A 22,718-nucleotide genomic window follows, 5' to 3' on the forward strand; every position below is an offset into this window, starting at 1 on the left:
GCTGACATGCGGCAAAGGGCCTTAGGGTGGGAGTTGAACCCGGGTCCGCTGCGTCGAGGACTGTAGCCTCAGTATATAGGACCGCTGAGTTAAACCAGCACATCAATCCTCCGCTGTTCTACAACTTTTGTGACTGAATAAAACATAGCAGAGAGAAAAAGACATAAAGAAGGGGGAGGGGGAGGCAGCTTTGTATGGAGGTGCAGGTGTGTTGGGGGACTGAAGGAGACCAAAGTAGGGATGCACGATATTATCGGCACGTTATCGGCCGATATTGGCTTAAAAATGAACTATCGGATATTGGCCAACACGCTGATATCTGCCGATATAATTAACCGATAAAATAATGATCTGCTTCATACTTGATTAAATGCCCGACCTCGGCACAATGTCCCCGCGCGAAGAAGACCTGCGCAGCGCAGCGTGATGACGTCACGTGTGTCTACCTGCAGCATGAGAGAGTTAGAAGCCAAAATGTCCGTGGTGTGGAAGTTTTTCAAAGTGTCCGAAATAGATAGCAAAACTGCTATTTGCAATGACTGCTCAGCTTTGGTGCTGCGAGGAGGAGCCAAGGCAAAGTCTTTCAACACTTGATTAACCATCTCAAGACCCGTCACCCCGACTGTTGTAACAAATGTGATAAGAGTATCACCATTATACTGCACGCTAATTCCAATACAGAAGAGAGTTGATGATCTCTGCAATTAGGCGTGCGGGGAAAAAATATCGGTATCTGTATCGGTAATCGGTTAATGAGTTGTAAAATATCGGCATATCAGATATCGGCAAAAAATCCAATATCGTGCATCCCTAGACCAAAGTGATCAGATTTAAGTAGTTTGTGAATTAACACTTTATAAGGTGAAGAAGAGAGTACAATTAAAGTGTGGAAGTAAGAAATAACCATCTTTAAAACAGGGTTTAGGCAGAGCTCAACTACTACACAGTTAGCTAGCAGGATTGCAAACTCGACATGGGGAAACAGGTGGTAGGCTGTAATTTGTGTGTTTTGAATGTCTTTCAAATAAAAATAAGTTGAAATAGTATAGAAATATCTTGTATACATGTTTTTATTAATAAATAGCTGTAGAAAACCTTTTAACCCCCAAAAAACGCACTACATCTTATATTCCAGAGAGACTAATATTCTGGATTTTACGGTAATTGCAAAGTAATTAATTTGATTTATTTTTTGTAGTGCTGTTAGGCCATTAAAAAAATGTAAGCGTAAATACGTTGGGTGATCTACAAGCTTCTTAATTTAAATGAATCATTTCTATTCTCTAAGGAAATCTATCTTCTACATAAGTATGTCTTCAAAAATGGCCTGAATAATCAGAACACCAACTTTGGCAAACTGACCTGAGTCTTTTAAATGAGTACATTTAGGGGAAACATAAAGTCTACGGATACCTTTTTCCATAATTGTCCGATGCCCTTGAAGGGAAGCGTCACACAGGCCCTCTCTGATCTGGATTAGTGCCACTGTAAGATGTGGTTCCGTGTTCTCTCGGGAGCCTGTCCTTCGCTCTCCCTCATTTCCCCTTCCTGTCTGGAACAGGAAGTCGGCCTTGTCAGGCTTCAGATGGTCTCATCTTCCTCATGTCTGTTACCAGGAAAAGGAGAGCTCAGGATGGCACTCAGCAGAATTCAACGGATGAAGTGCTGTTTGTGTGTGTGTTAACGCATGCTCTTAATTTTTTCACACCCAGTCTTAACTCGCTCATCTATTTTTGGAAGACGCAGTGTTTCGGGGCAGCCCCATTAGCTTCGCTTGATTAAGTCATTAAAGTGGTCTGCCCATTCCTAAGTGGCAGAGCAAAGCTCCTGTCACACACCATCACTGTCCACACTGCCGGCGCCATTGTTGAGAGCTCAGCGGTTACGCAAGAGTCGTGCTCACAGTAGAAGGTCACGGCTTGGGTCAGTTTCCCTGACACACTGGAATCTAGAGGAAGCTCTGTGTTTGACAACATACTGTTTGACTTTTGAGCATCTTAAGAAGGGCCAGAATCGTCTTGTAGTATGTTGTTTTTATTTTAACTCTGCCACTGACAATTATTTGTGTATATGTAGTGTCTGTTCCACAACATCGTACATTAGTCTATCTGTCTCACACATAAGGATGGGTGTTGATGGTTGGTACGAATTGATAAAGGGTTCACTAGGGATGGGTATCAAGAACCGATATTTTTTGGTACCGCTACATGATTGGTTACCGATAAGCTGATGGACAAACGGTGCTCCTATCGGTATTTAACGTTACTATTCTGTCGGAATTAATGTTGTTTTCATTCAGTTTTTTCATTGTAATGTAGCATCCATCCCTCTGATGACGAAGCTGCCGGCGTCAGGCAATGACTTTGCATTGTTGTGGCCTCATGCTGGAGAAAGTGTAGTAGGTCTATATGGAGGACAGAACGAAGCGTTCGATAGATTGTGCTCACTTTACCAAATTTAACTCTGGTGCATCTTTGTGCAATTTATGTAAAAGGTTGTGTCTAAAGTTCAACATCCTGTTTGACTGCTTTAGCAAATCAGCTAATGCTAACGGCGTTGCTAGCGTCACTGTTTCCTCAGTGCAGCCTCTGAGTCCCTGTGGCTCCGATGGCAGTGCTGCAGATGGTATTAGCCAAACTAAAAATGCGGTCATAATGCATGGTTCTTGGAAATAAGCATGTAGTTATTCAGTCACTGTTGTTAGCTTGCTTTGTTTATTAGCACTTCTAAGTTATGTTCCAATTTAATCCATAGACGGCGTCAGTCAAGCAGCAGCCGCAGCTTCATCTGCTGTGGGTAATGTTAGCAGAAGTCAGACAGCCAAGTTAAACCCATTCTCCATCGCTAAACGAGGGAAAAGAGCAGTCATTTCAATCCCTTTTTTAATCATCTGTAATATGAAAACATCAGATGTCCAAACAGTCAGAAGAAGTTAAAGTGTGTGCTTGCCTTCAGTGTTAAACCCCAGCACCCCACAGAGCTGTCAGTCAAAGAGTCATTCGCAGCGGATGGCAGCAGAGCAGGTTGTAAATAAAGGTAAACACCGTTTTGTGGTTGAGTGGTTGTCATCGTCGGAGCAGTTGACACACAAGCTGGTTTAGTTAACACAGTCAGTTCATTTTGTTTGTGAACATTTGTGGTTTAAAAAAAAATCAATAACTACAAGCTCCATTTAGCTCCTTTGCTGGTTGTTGTCTTGGGCCTGTTCTCTGTTATAATGTTTGTGTCATCATAGCAACACTGCAAGGGCGCTGGGGTCCCCGCACACAGAATTGTTGCCTGTAATTTATCAGCTAAATAACGTCAATGTGAATGCAGAGTCTGTATTTAATACTTTTCCTCCCCCCCTCCCTCCTTGATCTCTCCCTCCATCACTCCACTCTCCCCCCCTGTCTCATCATTCATCCTTATCCCTCCCTCCGTCCCTTTCTTCTCTCTGTCTCCAGGTGGCTATAAAGATAGTGGATAAGACTCAGCTGGACGATGAGAACCTGAAAAAGATCTTCAGAGAGGTGCAAATCATGAAGTTGCTGAAGCACCCCCACATCATCCGCCTCTTCCAGGTACAGGCTCGCACCCACAGCGCTGACGACACACTATGCTCGCTTGATACATCTGTGCCCCATGCACTCATAGCACACATTTTTCGGGTTAACTTTACCAAGGCGTTGAAGGTTGTTGGAGTTCTCTATTTGACTCGGAGTTACAAACCCCAACTTGTACAGCAACTATCATCTATTTAATTCTTCCTGCTTGTGTACCAAACTCTGGTTGAAGAGCCAATCACTACATGTTGGCCTGTTGCTGGTCTTTAGGTCTTGGTTGTTAATATCTGTTTATGTTTCCAGGTGATGGAGACAGAGAGGATGATCTATCTGGTAACAGAGTACGCCAGCGGTGGAGAGATATTCGGTAAGGAGCTGCACACTGTTATCTTAACATAGACCGTCTTTGTCATCGCTTCTTCCTTTGCTATACAGTTTATTCACAGGCTTTCTGCTTCACAGGAAAAGGGGCATTTTACGCGTTATATGTCGCTTCCTCCGCACAAAAAGAAGCGACCATCGGCTTAAATGAGAAGCGATGATGAAAAGTTCAAGCATAAAAACGTAATCCAGTGTCTTTAGATGCCCTAATAGTTAATTTACTGAATAGACGATCTGCTGAAATTTAAAGTTTTAATTTTACCTGAAGCAAACAAGTATAAACGAGGAGAGGGAGACTGCAGGGGGCTCATATTTTCTGACTTTTTGACCAAAAGTTATGACTAAAATCTTTTGAGTTGTCTTCGACTAAAACTAATAGGCATCTTTGTCATAACACTAAGACTCAATCTAAAATAGCTGCCAAAATGAACACTGGATGACACCCACAGAGGGCTGAGGGTGAGAGTCGAACCCAGGGCCGCTGCACTGACGACTGTGGGCTCTGTATATGGGACACGCGATTTGACCTCTAAGCCAAACCGGTGCCCCTGCATGTTCATTCTTGTGTAAACTGTGCCACTTATTTGTTAAGTTTGTTAAGACTCTTGAGTCATGTCTTTTTCCCTAAGTCCCATTTATCCGTGTTCTAAAGCATTAAAAACCCATTCTGCCATTCTCCATGATGATTAATGTTGTGCTTTATGAGGCTAAATTAGGACAGAATCGTAGGTCCCCTTCCTGTTTGTCAGATATACAACTGACGACCATAAATATCTAAACTGCGCATATGTGTTTGTGTTCAGACCACCTGGTGGCTCACGGGCGCATGGCGGAGAAGGACGCCAGAAAGAAGTTCAAGCAAATTGTGGCAGCAGTCCATTTTTGTCACTGCCGCAACATCGTCCACAGAGACCTGAAGGCTGAGAATCTGCTGCTGGACCACAACCTCAACATAAAAATCGCAGGTGTGTGTGTGTGTGTGTTTGCACTTAAGAATGTGCATGGGTGGGAAACTTAATGTAGTGGTTTTGGGCTGTCTCGGTGAGTGGGCGAAGGCATGTGTCAACATGTGCGTTGGTAGCTCTTTGCTGGGCTGATTGAATTTACTCTACTGAGGAAAGTGATGAGATTAAATAAATGTCTCCTCTCTTCCTGTCAGATTTTGGCTTCAGTAACCTGTTTTCTCAAGGCCAGCTGTTGAAAACATGGTGTGGCAGCCCCCCTTATGCTGCACCAGAACTCTTTGAGGGCAAAGAATATGATGGACCTAAAGTAGATATATGGGTGAGTAGACTTTGAGGTATGCGTACGGCCCATTGGGGCTGCTGCTACGGAACAATCCAGGGAGACATTTTTCAACAATAAACATGAATACATTTTTGTCTTTAAATGTTTACATCAGTTTGTATCCTGCTGTTTTTCTCCTTACAGAGCTTAGGTGTGGTGTTGTACGTGTTGGTGTGCGGCGCCCTGCCTTTCGACGGCAGCACTCTACAAAATTTGCGGGCGCGAGTCCTCAGTGGAAAGTTCCGCATCCCCTTCTTCATGTCCACAGGTAAGACTCCCCGTCAACTCTTACTCTTACCTGTGTCTCCTCATTCCTCCTCCAGACCAAACATTACTCTCAGTGCAGGATGTCGCTGTCGCTGAAATCGACCAATCTTCCTTTACCGTCATTCACCTCAGGCTGTCAACTCCTGGGTTGCTGCACTTGCTCCGGTGTATTGTCCTCCCACTCAGGGTCCGATTCTGGCTCGTACAAAATAACCGCCGAAATAACCGATCCTAAAGCAGCCATGTTTTCTACAACTTTGGAGTGACACACGTGGGGGAGGGGCTACGCGTTCACTCCAAATACTGTCAGCCAATCGTGGCTAAGGTCTAACCTTTAAATGGCAAACGACTTGTTCGTTTCAGGAGGAAGGAGAGGCTCCAAAAAATAATTAAATTAAAATATATATACAATTTTTGAATGAAACAAACTTTACCAACATGATTCAAAAACACACAAGAATACTAGAAATGTGATTGCATAGCTAAAATACATCCCCTTTGATGAATATTTGAAGCGCAACATTTACAAATCAGATTTTGAATCTTGCGCTATTTATATCTATGTTTCCTTGGAAGTAGTCAACACTGGGCTATCTTTGGGGTATTAATTGTTTTGCTGCAGCCACTTACTTTTAATCAGAGGAGTACTGTGGCACAGATGGCAGATTGTCCCTCAAAAAATGTCCCTCTTTTATTTAATTAGGGAACTATGTGTGTCCTTTGGTGTGATATAATCCAAACAGTGCCCCGCTTGTGAAAACATTTTTCCATAGCATTCCCAGTGGTCAAAAATTCCACATGGTACCTTTTAACAGTGGCTTTTCTTGAAATGTCAAAAGAAATGTAGAATTGGTACACTATGTATTGATCCACATAATTGGACTTCCTGAACATAAAAGGGAACTGTAACAGTTTATATCACACCTTTGCATTTTTTTTTTAAAAACACTTAAAGGTGGGGTATTATGCTAATTTCAAGCTTTGTATTTCACTCTGTGATACCTGTGCAGTAGCTTAGCATAATTTACAGTAAGAAGAACTCATCATTTTTCTCACACTGGTGCTCTGTGCAGGCCCTCATACAGCCTCTGCCTGAAACGACTCAGTCAGTTCTGTTCCTTTAAGAAACCTCACTTTCCTCTGATTGGCCAGCTCTCCATGGCGTCACAAAGTGCAGCGTTTGGAAAAAACGGTGTGAAACCTGGCTTTCACAGCAGACTGAGCTGAGAAGCCTGGGAATTACTCCAACATACTTTTACCTACAGATTTGAAACTTCACCCACTGACATTGTAAAATTATATATATGTCTAAAAATGTGAAACCGCATAATACCCCCTCTTAAAGTTGCTTTGATATATTGTGTTTCTAACATGAGTACGCATGTTTGTGTGTTTTTGCAGACTGTGAGTACTTGATCAGACACATGTTAGTGCTGGAGCCCAGCAGACGGTTGACCATGGAGCAGATCTGTAAGAACAAGTGGATGAGACAAGGAGACCCTGACCCAGACTTCGACAGGGTGAGACTCCTCTAGAAGTATTCAGAAGCCGATATCTCCAGGGCTGTGTAATGATCAGCTACCTTGAGAAAAATATTTTTTCACTTGCCCACTTTTCTTTCTCGTTTTCGGGTAATGTTGTTCCACCCATGCTTTCCACTGAGCGTCTTTTAGTGAACTCCTTAATGTGTTTCATGGCAAATATGACTCACCCCTAAGCTGCAGTGTTTCATTAAGAAAACATTTTTCCTTGCAAATTATTTTGCTACCTAAAGAGATGATAAAGATTAATCAAGGCCTAAGTAATATAATTATATTGATGAAATCTTTATTATGATTATGACATATTTCTCTGTTATCTGATCGATGGACGTGCATTAACCAGCACCCCTAAGTATCCAGACGTTTTTAATATGTTGCAAAGCAAATGTTTGACATTTTGACAAATACGCTCATTTACTTTCTGGCATCGAGCTAGACGACAAGAAAGATACCACTCTCATATCTATTTATGTTCAAGCCAACTGCCTCTTAGCGTAGCACAAAGAGTGGAAACGGGGTGGGTAAAGGCTGGCGTGGCACTGTCTTCATACTAACACCTCTAAAGCTTTATAATCAACATGTTATATATCATTTGTTTAATTACCACAAAAAATAAAAACAGTAGTCTTCCATTTTACAGGGCACTGTGTGCCACACTTTGTCTTTACTGTGAGCAGTTACCTTCCTGACGCTACATTCACACTAGGTTTTTTTTTTTTAAATGAAAGAGATCTTCTTTGTAGGGCTGCATGATGTTGGGAAAAATTATCATACTTGTTATTTTTTGGGAAGTTATAATCTCGAAGATCTCAGTTTTGTTCTCTTTGGCAGCATCTATGATGGTAAATGGTAATTGCGGGAGCACACTTGTAATCCAGACAGTGTCACATGTGTGACGTCCACGGTTGGCTCCAATTGTAACTCTTGATTTTCCTCGCTTTCCTTTTTAGACTGTTTGCCTTCATCCGAGCAGCGAATTTGTTTCTTTTTCTTTGGATTTTCACTTATTTTTGAAGTTGTATCTGTAGTCATCGATCTTTTCTTTGTTTGTTCAGCCATAGTTGATTACTATTTACTCGCAACACAGACTGGAAAAGCAGTCGCTTAGCTCCGCCTACCCTCTCTGGTAGACCAACCACTGCTGGCTGATGTCGCTAACTGGGCGCTTGTGATTTTTTCCAGACACCCAGTCTGTAATACTGCAAATGCAAAGGCTTTCATCAGCGGGCCATAGGCTCAATCACCGTTGTGTTCCCTCATTCGGCGATAGATAGTGACTTAACAGGCATTTATATAAATGAAAGTCTTCGAGGTAATAGTCTTTTTTCAAGACAAAACTCCCTCCGACTTGTCCCACATTTGGTTCAGCGACTCTGACACCCGCATGAAAAAGTAGAGCATGACGGAGCGTCAACCTCGATCAACCAGCTGTCATGATCTGTGTTGGCAGCAGCGTTGCATGCTTGTTTACAGTTTACAGACTCTGCATGCACAGCGGTCAGTTCTCTGTGTGCTCTAGGACTGTACTAATGTGAAACCAGACGGAAGTATTCTTTAACTCAATGTTACAATGAAGCTCAAACACTCCAACCTGTGAAAGGAAAGACTGTGTATGTTTGATATGTGACATTGTCATATGACGCTGCTTTGACAATTTACTATCAACCCCCCACCCCCCTTCTCTCTCTCTTTCAGTTGATAGCTGAGTGTGAACAAGTGAAGACAGAGAGGGACACAGAGCTCATCAATGAGCAGGTGCTGATAGCCATGTCTGAGATGGGCATGGACCGAGAGCGCACACTTCAGGTTGGAGACAAATGCGTAGCTGATTTGTGTATATGAATATTATATTTGAATTTAGCTGGCAAAAAGTCATCACAGAAACTTATTTTTTATCCTTTTTTTTTCCTTTTTAAAGTCCCTACAAACGGATGCATACGATCACTTCAGTGCCATCTACAGTCTGCTGGCTGACCGCCTCAAGAAACACAAGACCCTGCGTGTTGCCCCGCCTACACCACGCTCCATTAGCTATCCTCTTAACGCTGTACAGGTAATTTGTTGTTCGGTGGTGGTTACGTATAAATCGATACTTTTTGATACACTTTTGTTATATAAAGTGATTCTTTACTGTCATAAAAGTTTTTTGTGGACACCTTTTTGTTTCTTCAGTCATTGTGTCCTCCCACTGAATAGAGTTGATTGGCTTCAATGCACATCTGCCAATAACGCTGCACTAAGGAGATTGTTAGAAAACTAGCACAATCTTCACATGACCTCTCTGTGTGTGTGTGTGTGTGTGTGTGTGTGTGTGTTTGCGTGCGTGCCCAGCAGACGGATCCACAGGGTAATCCCGTTAGCATGACTGTTCCCCACGTCCAGCTCATCAACCCAGAGAACCAGATTGTTGAGGTGAGTCGACCTACTTGCGTCAGCCTAGGCAAGGTTAGCCAGCAGCAGCGAGGCAGAGATAAGCAAGCTTAGGACCAGTCAGGACTTTTGTTTATGAAGTTGAAATCCAATATAGCCCTAAACTTAAAAAGTAACATAAATCAATCAACACAGCAGCATACAGTCTTATATTTTCAGTGATTTGTTTGTTTGTTTCTGGCTTAATGTTCGTTATTAGAAGTTCACTACTACAGTTGACTACTGTCAGTGTAGCCGGGATTGGACTATGATCCAACACTCATAATCACACATGCACACACATCCAAATATAACTCACACAGCCTGAAAGCTGACTCACAGGTGCTGTGAAACACAAAAATACATCAGTTCACTGCATTGCAGCAGAAATCTTAATAAGTGACCTGAACTTTGAGTATTTAATAGAATTAAAATAAAAACTGTTAATTTATGTTCGTGTACACAAACAAGAAACACACAGTGCCAAAGGGCATTACTAATCACCCAATATGTTTGTGTAATCGTTGTGTAGCCGGATGGCAATATGGCACTGGATAGCGATGAAGGGGAAGAACCATCTCCAGAGGCCATGGCTCGCTACCTTTCGATGAGGCGACACACTGTGGGGGTACCAGACCAAAGGTAACGCATAAACACACAACTGTCAAACGTACCATCTGTGGTGTTTCTGCTAATGCTACAGTTTAATAGCCGTATAGCAGCTAACCAGTCTGAAATTTCAATGGACACCTTTTCTTATGTCTTGTGTATGAAGGAAGCCTGTACTTTTTTCACAACCGTAACTTAAATCTTGTTATTTCCTTGGATTTAATTTATTTTTACGGGTTTTCTGTTAATCAGCCGTTGTATTAAAATGCCAGATATTGTTTTTAATAACCCCTATTGTTTTTAATTAAATTAAGTCTGCATCCTTATGCATTATGTTGTACTCATTAGTGAAAGCTACTTTCTAGCACATAAACGTAACCAATAACTAGGGATGCAGGATATTATCTGCACATTATCGGTATCTGCACATTGTGGCTTGAAAATGACATATCGGCATCGGCTGATATGTCATTTTTCTGCCGATATTTTCCGTTGATAAAACAACACCTTAATTGCGCCTAAATGCTCGATGATTCCCGAAAAAAGCTTCACGTAATGCTACGACATTAAGTCGGCCCAAGTGTGCGTGCAAGGTGTCTGCCTGCGCAAAGTCATCAACAATATACAAATAAAGACTTAACAGTCACAGAAACTCCAGCCAATGAATAGAAGTTAAACAACGTTCACACACGATAAAAAGAGTCCGTCTGTGGTCACTGATGTCTCCGTAGTTGGTGCAGTAAACAAGTCCGGGCATGTCTCCCTCGCTGGCGTGTTTCGGGGGGATGCTGCATTCAGGCTCACGCTCATTCACGCTCAGAAACGTGAGTGATCAGACACGTGACCTTTTGTACAAGGGTTCAACATGTCTGCGGTATGGCCATTTTTGGCCACTACAATAAGAGTAGTCATATCAATTCCACTACAGGGGAGACTTGATGTTCTCTGCAATTAGGTGGAAAAAAACATGAGCCTAATATATCGGTATCAGGTTGGAAAATATCGGTATATCCACAAAAAATTCAACATCGTGCATCCCTACCAATATGTCTTTTCTGTTGCTTTCCCTCCTCCCATTGCAGGACAGAGATGCAGGAGGACCTCCAGAAACTACCACCCGGTTTCCCTCGTGGTGCAGTGCCCCAGGCCCCCTTCCCCCAACTGGCCCCAACAATGGGCCAAATGCACACTCTCATGCCCACACAGAGCTTGCAGCCCACACAGCAGCTGGAGTACAAGGTACAGTGAGTGGGCATTAGAAGGCCTCTGAGAGTCATCGATACATTTTCAGATTTCATGATTTGGAGGGTCTCATAATCACTTGGCTTCCTATGTCTCCCGTTCCTCCAGGAGCAATCTTTGCTGCAGCCCCCCACCCTGCAGCTGCTCAACGGCATGGGGCCTCTTGGTCGGAGAGCTTCCGACGGCGGGGCCAACATTCAACTACACGCTCAGCTCCTCAAGAGGCCTCGGGGGCCCTCACCACTCGTCGCCAGCCCGGTGAGTATCTCGACTTCTTGATGTCTGCTTGTTGTTTATTGTCCTCTCAAAATACCTGTTGGAGTGTTTACTGGTCAACTCTTTGCTTCTCTTAGCATCCTATCCCTGCAGTAGCTCCGGTGGATGAAGAGGGATCAGACGGAGAGCCAGACCAAGAGGCAGTACAGAGGTAATCTACAATAGCAGGTTATGGTGGAGGGTTTTACTGTACAGGGGTGCTGTCTAAACTGGATACTCTGGAGGGCCCATAACCCGTGACTTCAGGTCTGTGTGTTGTAAATTAATGTTAAATTAACACTAAGTCGTTAGATATTTAAATAACCTAAATGTATATTTGTTCTCTTAAGGCTTGCAATCACAGTATTTAAAAGTTGTTATACAGATCTTTATCACTCCCTTGTGTGTGAATCAAAGCTTTTATAGGACTGGAAATTATCAGGGCATTGACATGATGTACATATTGTCATTTTATTTGCCCAAAAGTGTAGTCACCAGATTTTAGAATAGGGCCAATGTGTTAAAACATTGGGCCTGCACAGGAAAACAAGTGGAGGTATATAGACAAAGTAAGAGCTCGAAGATAGAAGGAGCTGAAATTCGGCTGGGGTTAGGATGGGCACAGGCTTAGTTCTTGAAGTTGTGGTTTTTGCATTCAGTCCTTGGTCCAGGTTAGGGTTTCCCAGGTGTCCCTCTTCAGACAGCACCTTCTGTAGACCTTGCTGGTGTCCTGGGTTGCTGGGAGTGAGTGCCTCAAGGCTGCTCTGCTTTTTTCCATGGGAGGTAGCCACTCTGCTGTGGTGCTTACCCCATCTCTCCTCCTTTCTCCATCGCGCAAGTGCCTTCTGCCAAACTGAATCTGCCACCAAATCCAGCCCTCCTTTCTCTCAAACTCTTTGGCCAAATTGTTCTCCGAACTTTCGCACCCTTTCCTCACACAGCTTTGCTAACTCTGAAGCTTGCAAAACCGACGATTTAAAAATGGCAACCAGTCCAATCCTTAAATTGGAAGCTGGGGGGTGGTGGGATACCCATATGCTGTAAAATCCATCTATGGTGTAATTATTATTATTTTATGTTTTTCTGATTGGCTAAGATGATATGAATGATGGCACCCATTGGCAGAGGTGGGAAGGGGCGGGGCTATTCCCCGTCTCTGTAAGCCAATGAGGACAGTGAGCTGACCAGCGCTGCTTCCTGTCTCCCACTCTCACCCCCCGTCCTCCCCCCTCCCTGCGGCCCAGGTACCTGGCGAACCGCTCCAAGCGGCACACGACGCACGCGCTCATGAGCACATCGCATGGCGAGCCCTCTGCAGAGTCACAGCGGCCCCAGGGCCCCCGCCAGAGGGGTTGCTGGGCCCCCGACATACACACCCGGTGAGGGGACACACCCGCTCCGAGTTGTATATGCACAAACACACACACACAAACATACAGACCCACATTCAACGGACGTATTATCTCTGTCTCATTAACTCTCACACACACACACACACACACTGACTTGCACACACAGCTGATCTCACACACACTTTGGTGATAATGCATCAGGGGAAGGTTGGCCACCTTCCAAGCAGGAAGGATATTTTTGTCATAAGTGGTGTTGGAGGTGCGGCACATGACATACATTTCTCCACACCTCCAGTAAACCACGATTCAGAGTAACTGTTTTTTTCTCCTTCCCAAAAACCCTGGAAGGAGCAGGTATGTGACAGGTTTGAGATTTAGAAGAATGGTCTTGTATGAGTAGCCCCTCAAAGCTAAATCACTGTCTTTGTGCATTTACTCTCCAGTAGTGGCCATGTTTTTGTGTTTTGGTGTTGTCCATGCAGATATTTTAGCCCTGAAGTCCCCCCATGAATGTCCTCAATCCCTTTAGAAATTCTTCTGAGAAACTGGGTGTACTTTTTCTTCATTGTGAAGTTTAGCAGAACTTGCTCAGATACATTTGTGCCAGTGTTCAGAGAGGAGGATCTGCCGTGCTGCAACTAGGGATGGGATATTTGAATATTTGAATATTCTAAATGACGTGGATATTCGACTATAGCTGTAGCTTAAGCTTCATTTTTTTTCCCGAAAGTTGCCTAAAGTTAATTTAATATTATTCATTAGCTATATCAATCACATATTATGAATTAAACGTGTATACTTATGTCATTTAAAAAAGAAAAAACATGCCTGACACAGCGGCGCAACTAATTCATTATTTAAATCTCCAAACGTGCCGACAAGTCTGGACAGTGTATTCATATCTGTGGGCACGATTGTCGGTGCCACAAGTAGTTATATTTGACGTTTATATTAATGTACCTTTCAGATCCGTGTGTGCGAGCGTGTCTGTCTCTGCGTGAATTAGAGAGTGCGTGTATCAGAATGAGCGCCCATGATGGAGAGCTGTCTGTCTCTGGCTGTTTTTGGCGCGCATGGGTCAGGAGCAGGAGTCTCCCTAAAGGGAAGCAGTAGTGTGTGGAGGCTTCTGGCACCAAACCGAAAGCAGTGTCATGATCGAGAGACGGCGAGCTTTTCTTTCGTGTTGACATGCTAATCTCCGCCCCCTTTCCGGTGCCATGCTATACTCCGTCGGTAACTTCTGCGACTCCTTGTCAGTCAGCTACAGATTCCGCCCGTCTCCGTCCGAGCAGCGCTCCAACATCATTCCGAATTTGTCAGCGCCGAGTTTGATAAACACACTGAGAGATAGACACAGTAAAGACCTCACCCCTGTAATATCTGTTTACTTACCCTGTCTCCAACGCGTTTGAGACGTCAGACGGTGACGCAGCAGAAAAGAGACTGACAGGAGTATACTCCACTGGCAATGGGAAAAGAGACAATCGGCATTTATAAGTGGGTGTTCCCGGGTTTGTATAATTCTCTCTTTAAACACCCGAGACAGACTGCGTCAGGTGACAAACAGTGCTGTGCGCTGCACTTTATTTATTTATTTTTTGTAATGAGGTTAACCGGATATCCGACTGTGTTATAGAATATTCGATTATTGATATGCCTTCATCCCTAGCTGCAACAGATGTGTAAAGCTCAAAGCTGTATTTTTGTTCCTGTGATACTTCCTTACAAGCAGATGCTGTAGTCTGCTGGCTATTTCTTAAATGAAGAATGTATTTCTTTATGAAATTCACAGCTGCATTGTTCACTCCCGTTATATTAATCTAAAGTAAAATTAGCAAAAAACAAGAAGCATTCTTTTAATGTCCAATATTGCAGTCTTGTTTTATTTGCACATAAATTAACTTCAAAGTGCCCGTCTCACTGACTTCAGCTCTTAATGAGGTGCAGTGACCTATGAGACAATATGTGAAGGGTTTAAAAGTCAAATTGAGTCGCTGCAGCTGTCATAAAACTCGGACAACCTCCCAAACAATTGACGTGTAGCCTTGTTTTGCCCAGTCCTCTGTGGAGGATGGGTGATGTCATTTAAAAGAGAGAGCTACTGGTTCATTTGAAATATCAGTTGTAGAAATTTTGGGTCCATAACACAACATACCTTAATTTGTAACAACTGCACAGTTTTAAAAAACTTCTCATGTGTCTGTCTCTGTGTCCGTATGACTGAACATGTGTGTCACTGTGTCTGTGTTATCTGTCACGTTGTGTCTTTGTGGGTGTGCGTGTGTATTTGTGTACACCCGTGTCTGTGTCTGCTCCCTATGGTCCCCCTTCCTCAGATCCAGCTATAAGGACTGTAACACCCTTCATCTCCCCATGGAGCGCTTCTCGCCTGTCAGACGGTTCTCTGACGGCGCCGCCACCATCCAGGCCTTCAAGGCTCATCTAGAGAACAGCAGCCTCATCAAGCAACTCAAACAGGTACATCACCTTACTTCATGTTCAGGGTTTGACATCTGCTTTTTCTTCTGGATCAGTCTTAATTTTGGCAGCTATTTTAGATGTAGTCATTTTTACCCTTTATAGCTTTAGTCCAGTTTTAGTCGTCACATTTCAGTTGTTACTTTTAGTCAAAGCATTTCCTCTCTTTAAGCTAATTTGATTAGCCTAATACAGGTCCAATCTGCTGTAAGGCGCTGTCCTTTAATTAATTATTTCCTGAGGATGTTCTCAACAGGTAATATAGGTCCTCAGCTGAGGTTACATGTGTTTATGCCTTATTTGCAGCAGCAGTGTTGGTTTTTACCGTAATAACTTGAATATTTTTATCATCGCTTCTCATTTATGATGATGATCGCTGCTTTCTGTACAGAAGAAGCATCAAATGATGCATAAAATGCTCCTTTTTCTGTGAGCGCGCACAGAGCCTGAAGCAGAAAGCCCGAGTTAAAGGGCCAGTTCCCTGATTTTCAACCTCAGTCCTGTCATGGAGCTAATGCCATTGTGGTAGAGAGAAAAAAAAATGCAATTTTGCTCTGTGCGTTTGGAGGACGCTATCCACTTCTCCAATGGGCCCTGGAAAACCTCCGCTATACTGTGTAAAATGCGTCATCTGGTGGAGGCCAGAGAGCTTGCTAAGCTACACTTCCTCAATCTAGGACGCCCGCCTCCGATGTCATGTCTTGTTCAAAATCATCAGGTTTGAAATGTAGTGGTTTTTTTAGCCGATCCACCAGTATATTCTCATCGTATTTTGGATTCTGTACCGCTCTGAGCCATTGTTCGCAGCGATCAATGTCCTTGACTGGAAAACAGTAGTTACTCACTCCAGCGTCTCTCACTGGGCCGTTCCTTAAGGAGGGGCGCAATGAACGCTGGGTAATGTAGGAATGTAGAATGGGCGAAACCACGAGCTGTTTGTGCAACTTTCTCCACAGCAATGGCGCCAATTTCAAATATCATTGCTCCAATCGATTACAGACAACACCAGCTTTGACTGACTGTGGCTTTTTCCAGGGGCGGATTACTCCTTTAACAGAGAAGGTTCATCACCACCTTCATGATACCTGTGTATTTTGACAGATTAGACTCACAGTGGGGGAAATATCATGGAACTTGAATGTCCGACGGCACCACCACCAACATTTAGGTCCCATCTCACTCGTGAACGAAAACAAAACAAGCGTGTTGTCAGAGTTTTTATTATCAACGATCATAGCGTTAACGACATGAATATTGTTCTGGACAGAGTTATTTATTTTTCTCTGTTTCTGTGGGAGAAAATAGGTCAACATTTCTGTGGGTGGCTGATGTGGTTATTGATCAATACAGTGACAAAACAATAACTGCACCAGAAACGACTCTGCCTGGCCCACCCCCCCACCCCCTGCCTTTTCAGTGCTCTTTAGAAGTAGCTCTGCTAGGTGCTTGCAAAGAAAGCTCAAACACATTTGGCTCACAAGGTAAAAAGTGCAGAGATAGTGATACATCGCAGCTAGTCTGATGCAATTCTGACTCACTTAGGCGTACAAACCAAGATCCCTGGCACTGCAAATCTGCTTTATAAGCCGAGGTAAACTCAGTGAAGCAGCAGTCATTGTAAGAGCAGTCACTTACAGGATGAGCGCCCCCACATAGGTTGAATGTTGCATTTTGCCACCTCATGTTGTCTCCTCTGGCCTCGGCTGCCATTTCACTGCAAAACAGAAACAAGCTCCAGACGGAATAGCCAGCCTTACCATGCTTTAGCTCTGTCACTTCTATTACAGGGGTTTTCACCTTTTTAGTTTTATGTCAGCTAATTTATAGTTGCAGAATTTTGTCCCTGAAGTTTGGATCAGGCCTTCAGGAGCTTCTGATGTAACAGCATCATGGATCAGGTCTTATCCCTGGCATGCTGATGGTGCGCTGAGGCTACAGGCGGGGTTACAAAGTGAGAGGTGAAATCAAGGTCACCGCAGCACAGGAGAAAAGCTTACTCTTTGTGACCGGCACTGCTACAAGAGATAGCCCGGACTTATTCTGCTGGGACAGATGTTAGACTTCAAGTAGAGAAATCGACATCGTATGATGTTAGATTTGGTTTTAAGGCATGGTCACAGAAGAGAATGTATAGCCCCTTTTCCACTGGTCAAAACACCCGGCGCCACTTTTTGTTTAGTGGGAAGGCTACACTCGGCATTCAGACCCAGGTCAAATGACCTAGCAGTAGACCCGGGTAATTATCCCCTCGGCAATGATGGGAACTAGGGCTGCAACAACTCTTCGATTAATCGATTAAAATAGATTAAAATAGTTGGCATCGAATTTCCTCATCATTTAGTTGGGTCTATGTTGTGATGCACGGCATGTGCTGTGAAAACATCACTGGAGGCAGCCAGCCAATCCCGCGGCTTGTGTAGCTCGTGATGAGTTACAGTAAGTTACAACATCTTGTGATGCGTTTTCCATCGCCCAGCAGTGGTTGGTCTGCCAGATAGGGTAGGCGGAGCTAAGCGGCTGCTTTTCCAGTCTCTGCAAGTGTTGCGATTAAACAGTAATCTACTATGGCTGAACAAACAAAGAAAAGATGGATGACTACAGATAGAACTTCAATAATAAGAGACAATCCAAAGAAAAAGAAACTAATTCGGAAAGCGACCATCAGCGAGGAAAATCAAGAGCCAATCGTGGCCGTCACACATGCAACACCTGCAATTACCGTTTTGTCGCCATAGGTGCCGCCAAAGAGAACGAAACTGAGAACTTCGAGGTTACTTTTATTTTTTATTTTTTCAGATAATTGTTTTGGCATTTTGCCTTTATTATATAGGACAGCTGAAGAGAGACAGGAAATGAGGGGAGTAGGGAGTGGGGGAAGACATGCACCAAATGGATCAGCAGACCGGAGTCGAACCTTCAATCAGTACATCAGACATCATTTAATCATTGAAACTCATCACTGCAGCTGTAACTAAGACCCAAACAAGAGTTTACTTTGAAATAGAGGTAGTATCTGATTAATCTAAAAAAACTCCATACAAGATCAAATAGTAAGTGGACATCTCCCTTTACTCCTTGTGTAACTATCGCGAGTACGGACACACAAAGAGGGAGAAAGAGACGTCCCTCCTATAAATGCGCTAATTATGGTGCGGTTGCTCCTGTTTAACATAGACCAACTTATTCAGCTGTTTTAAATCCTTTTAAATGGTGTTGATGTTTCTCAGTACCAGGTTGGCTTTGAATGTTTCTATACGCTATGTTATTAACAACAAGCCTCCACCGCAAACGTAATTGCGAGTGAGAAACATACTGCTGAAGAGGAAAGTCAATATTCAGTAAAAAACACTGAGTAGTCAAAGTGAAAGTGTGGACAGATCATTCCTTTTTGTTGTTAGTTATCAACTGATGTTTGAACAGGGTAAATCAGTCTCAGCATCCTAACAAAAACAACAATTCATACCCACTGTAGCCTTGAAACATGCAGGATTCCTTTAGGTGAGGTCAAACGAAGTCTTTCACCTGAGAAAACCTCAGGCTGCTTATATAGACATCACATCATTTGCACTGACGCTCCAACAAGATTACCTCACCCAGTAGGAGGCGCACGCAGGGAGACGGATAATCATCATGTTCGCAGTGGGTGCTTCATTTTAGGCATGTACCGGCGTGCTGGGATTATCATTACGCTCAAGTGTTAAGCAGGTTAATATGTGTAGAGGAAAGGTTAACAAACACACACACACACATGACCTACACTGAGGAAAGGACTTAGGAATACGCGTCACAGGTGGTCATGATGTTTTCTCAACACAAGGGGTCAACATCTCACTCATGTCCCAGAAAGGTAGTAGAACTGACTCATTCTATTAACTACATGTAGTAATTATCATTAGCAAAAGCATTAGCTAAATTGTATTAATGCCCCTGTGTTGTTCATGCCATTTGAATAGCTTTAAAACAACAGTCAGCCAGATGATGTGTTAAACATTGATTCCCCAGCACCTGTAATTGCTGATAAAGGGGAAGGGATTTCTTACAAATATTGTGCTATACAAAGGTCACATATTACCACTTAAAGAGGAGGTATTATGCTGTTTCACATTTTAAGACATGTATATTATGTTACAATGTTGGATGTCCACTCTTAACGTGGGTAAAGTTTCAAATCTGTAGGTAAGAGTATTTTTGAGTGATCCCCAAGCTTCTCAGCTCAGTCTGCTGCGAATGGCAGGTTTCACACAATTCTTTCTACACACTGCACTGTCACTGCTTGTGACCTCAGCAGACTTCGGAGAGCTGGCCAATTAGGAGAAAGTGGGCTTATAGGGGCGGAGTTCCTTAAAGGGACAGAGCTGACTGAGTTGTTTCAGACAGAGGCTGGATGAGGGCCTGCACAGAGCACCAGTGTGAGAAAAAAAAAAATCAGTTTTTTTTTAACTGTAAATTGAAATTAGCATTATGCCCCACCTTTAAAGTTAAATTGATAAAAACTTTTTATATGTAAATTTCAAATTAAATACCTCTCATCGTTGAAACTTTGCCTGTTAGCATGTACATTTATGCGCAATTTAGACAATGCAAAAGACTGTGTGAAACAGTAATAATAAAAAAAAAAAGGAACATTTAATGCGCCATGAATTTACACTCAGCAAGAGCACGTTTGAGCTATCAGCCGTAGACACAATGGACATGAATTTACACCAGTTGGCTAGTTAGGTGAAACCCCAGCTATCCATCAGCTATCCTCAGATTAGTTGGCATTAATTTGGTGGTGACCACCACGATAGCTAGCAGGATAGCTAACAAAGGAGAGAAGAGCAACATGTTTGAGGAGGACATCATGGTGAAATAGGACTGCACTTCTGCAATTTTGAAATGATTGAAATTCAGCTAATAGACACGTTATAAACACAGGGACTGAGTAAAACGCTTGTATGGTCACTTAAGTTTTTGTTTTTGTTTTTTTTATCACACATCGTTCTCGCACAGGGCAGATTTTTCTCATATGGGCCGGACCTAATTTGGTGTCTACATCTGTGTTTTTAACAGGAGTGTGAGCAGCTCCAGAAAATGTACGCTGCCCAGCAGGATGAGCGATTCCTGGAGCACACCCAGCAACAGCATGTCCTCTACCAGCAAGAGCAACAAATCCTCCACCAGCAAATCCAGGTATTTGGTGCTGAGAGATCATAGAGACGTTATTACACATCAAATCGGATTTAATTTTTTTCCAGATTCGATCTTGTGTAAGCAGAAGCAGATATTGCCAGACATGTAAAGACTGTAGTGTTAGTGCTAACAGAGCTACGTCTCCTCACGCCAATCCTCCTCTACTCTGCTAATCCAGACAAGATCGGCAGAACGTCTTGGAAAAATGAACACACACAATAACTAGCTTAAATGACAGAAACTATGTCTCGGTAAAAAAATATTTAACAAATATTTTGATTTTATACTTTGAATCATGTCCCATCTGTTTACATGGAGGTGGCCGACTTTATGACCTTTACTGCAACCAATCAGCAGGGGGCGATAGAGATGTTTTGGCTTCACTTTCAGGGAGCTGTCGTCTCGTCCATTTTTTTATACAGTCTGTGGTCTGCTCTGTTGACTTAGCAACTCTTCCATTGCTCTTACATTATGCATGCATTATATAGAACTGCACAGGTATCTATAAAACTTAGCCATGAGCTTCACAGAGAGTGCTGTCGATTTTGTTGAGCTTAGGCTTTGATATCCTGCACTGTGTGTTAATTTCTCTTCTCAACTTCATTCCTTTTTTGGCACACACGCACCTCATATCAGCATTATCATGAAGCCAGACTCATGTAATCCTAATCGTATAAACAAACATGTTAAATTTAAACAACTTCTTTCTACCTGCAGGGTCTGTCCTTAGGCCACGGAGAGAGCCAGCCCAGTCACCTAACCCACCAGCTTCAGAGGTACACACACACACTCACAACACACTCGCACACACAAACAAGTATTACTCATCAGCTATTGAACGGTGAACAATGAACTTGATACTGTGGTGCAGTGCTATCGACTGAAGTGTTACATCATTGTCATATCTCTCTCTTCTCCTCTCCTACTGCGCGCTGTCCTCCCTCAGGTTGCGCATCCAGCCCTCCAGCCCTCCGCCAACACATCCCAGCAACCACCTCTTCAGACAGCCCAACCAGAGCCCTCCGCCTGGCTCTGCAGGCATGATGCAAGGGCATGGTTAGTAATACTGTTGCTATATGGTTTAAATGCTTCTTATCATATAGTAATGAACAAAGATATAGGCCTTTTAAACTCCGGGCTTTTTAGTAGAAATGGATAGCTGGATCGCTCTCTGATCATTATGTCCCGGTACATTTTCTCGTAGTAGTAGTTGGAATATATCTTTTTTCAATGTGCACAAGACACATCACAGGATGTGTTATAGTGATGCAAATTAAGCTAAGCACATCAAGCTGTTACTTTATTGTTGCTCAGAAAAACACGCCAGTTTCTCATTTTCCATGACTAATCTTCAGGAAAAGTCCATCTGATATTTCATTAGTGCAGCCTTTCACCACAGCACAGGGTGAGCTGACCGCTCGGCTGCAGAGTCTTTGTGTCACCTGCCTGTAAACTGTAAACAAGGACGGGGCGCTGCTGCTGCTGTCACAGATCATGTTTTATCAGCGCCACCTCGTCCCGGTGCTGATTAACACTGTGGCTAAATAAACGGACGGTTAAGAGCGGCTACACCTGCAGCACACACACGGCTGTCGGTTTTGTGTGCCGACCGAAATAAGGAGACAGTGAGCTTTCAAAAGTAACTCTCACTGATCATGCTGATTAAACATACTTTTGAACACCGTTAGAAATAGGGATGCATAATATTATCGGCACGTTATCTGTGTCTGTAGGTTATGGCTTGAAAATGACATATCAGCATCAGCAGATATGCCATTTTTCTGCCGATATTTTCCGCCGATAAAACAACACCTCAATTACGCCTAAATGTTTGATGATTCCCTAAAAAAGCTTGACGTAATGCTACGACAATAACTCCTGCGCAAAGTTATCAACAATATATAGATAAAGACTAAACACTCACAGAAACTCCAGCCAATGAATAGGAGTTAAACAACTTTCACAACTCTTAACTAGCTAACACTGAGCTGTTAGTTAACAATTCTCGTCATGTTACCGGATTTTACAACATCAAACACGCTGAAAATACACTTGTGGCCACAGCCGACGCTAACAGAATCTAACATAAATATAAGTGCAAAACTAGCTTACATATTCACAGACGCACACACGATGATAAAAAAGAGTCCATCAGCGATCACTGATGTCTCCGTAGTTGG

The 22,718-nt window shown here is 43.1% G+C and overlaps 1 protein-coding gene across 2 annotated transcripts in view; it reads left to right on the top strand.

The window, feature by feature from the left end:
- sik3 (SIK family kinase 3) overlaps nt 1-22,718 on the top strand; it is a 39,746-nt gene that overhangs the window by 11,394 nt on the left and 5,634 nt on the right. The window contains exons 2-19 of one of the 2 annotated variants that reach the window (XM_069676527.1): nt 3,447-3,563; nt 3,849-3,912; nt 4,730-4,891; nt 5,086-5,210; nt 5,358-5,481; nt 6,882-7,000; nt 8,717-8,827; nt 8,940-9,074; nt 9,353-9,433; nt 9,963-10,072; nt 11,122-11,278; nt 11,390-11,539; nt 11,635-11,708; nt 12,781-12,915; nt 15,225-15,366; nt 20,419-20,538; nt 21,256-21,314; nt 21,485-21,594. In XM_069676527.1, coding sequence (XP_069532628.1) covers nt 3,447-3,563; nt 3,849-3,912; nt 4,730-4,891; nt 5,086-5,210; nt 5,358-5,481; nt 6,882-7,000; nt 8,717-8,827; nt 8,940-9,074; nt 9,353-9,433; nt 9,963-10,072; nt 11,122-11,278; nt 11,390-11,539; nt 11,635-11,708; nt 12,781-12,915; nt 15,225-15,366; nt 20,419-20,538; nt 21,256-21,314; nt 21,485-21,594 — 2,095 coding nt within the window. The remainder of the gene's footprint in view (nt 1-3,446; nt 3,564-3,848; nt 3,913-4,729; nt 4,892-5,085; nt 5,211-5,357; nt 5,482-6,881; nt 7,001-8,716; nt 8,828-8,939; nt 9,075-9,352; nt 9,434-9,962; nt 10,073-11,121; nt 11,279-11,389; nt 11,540-11,634; nt 11,709-12,780; nt 12,916-15,224; nt 15,367-20,418; nt 20,539-21,255; nt 21,315-21,484; nt 21,595-22,718) is intronic. The other variant, XM_069676528.1, reaches the window with a different exon arrangement.

Source organism: Semicossyphus pulcher, unplaced genomic scaffold (genome assembly GCF_022749685.1).
Source record: "Semicossyphus pulcher isolate SPU_LCO1_2020_fin unplaced genomic scaffold, fSemPul1.0.p SCAF_26, whole genome shotgun sequence".
Lineage (NCBI taxonomy): Eukaryota > Metazoa > Chordata > Actinopteri > Labriformes > Labridae > Semicossyphus > Semicossyphus pulcher.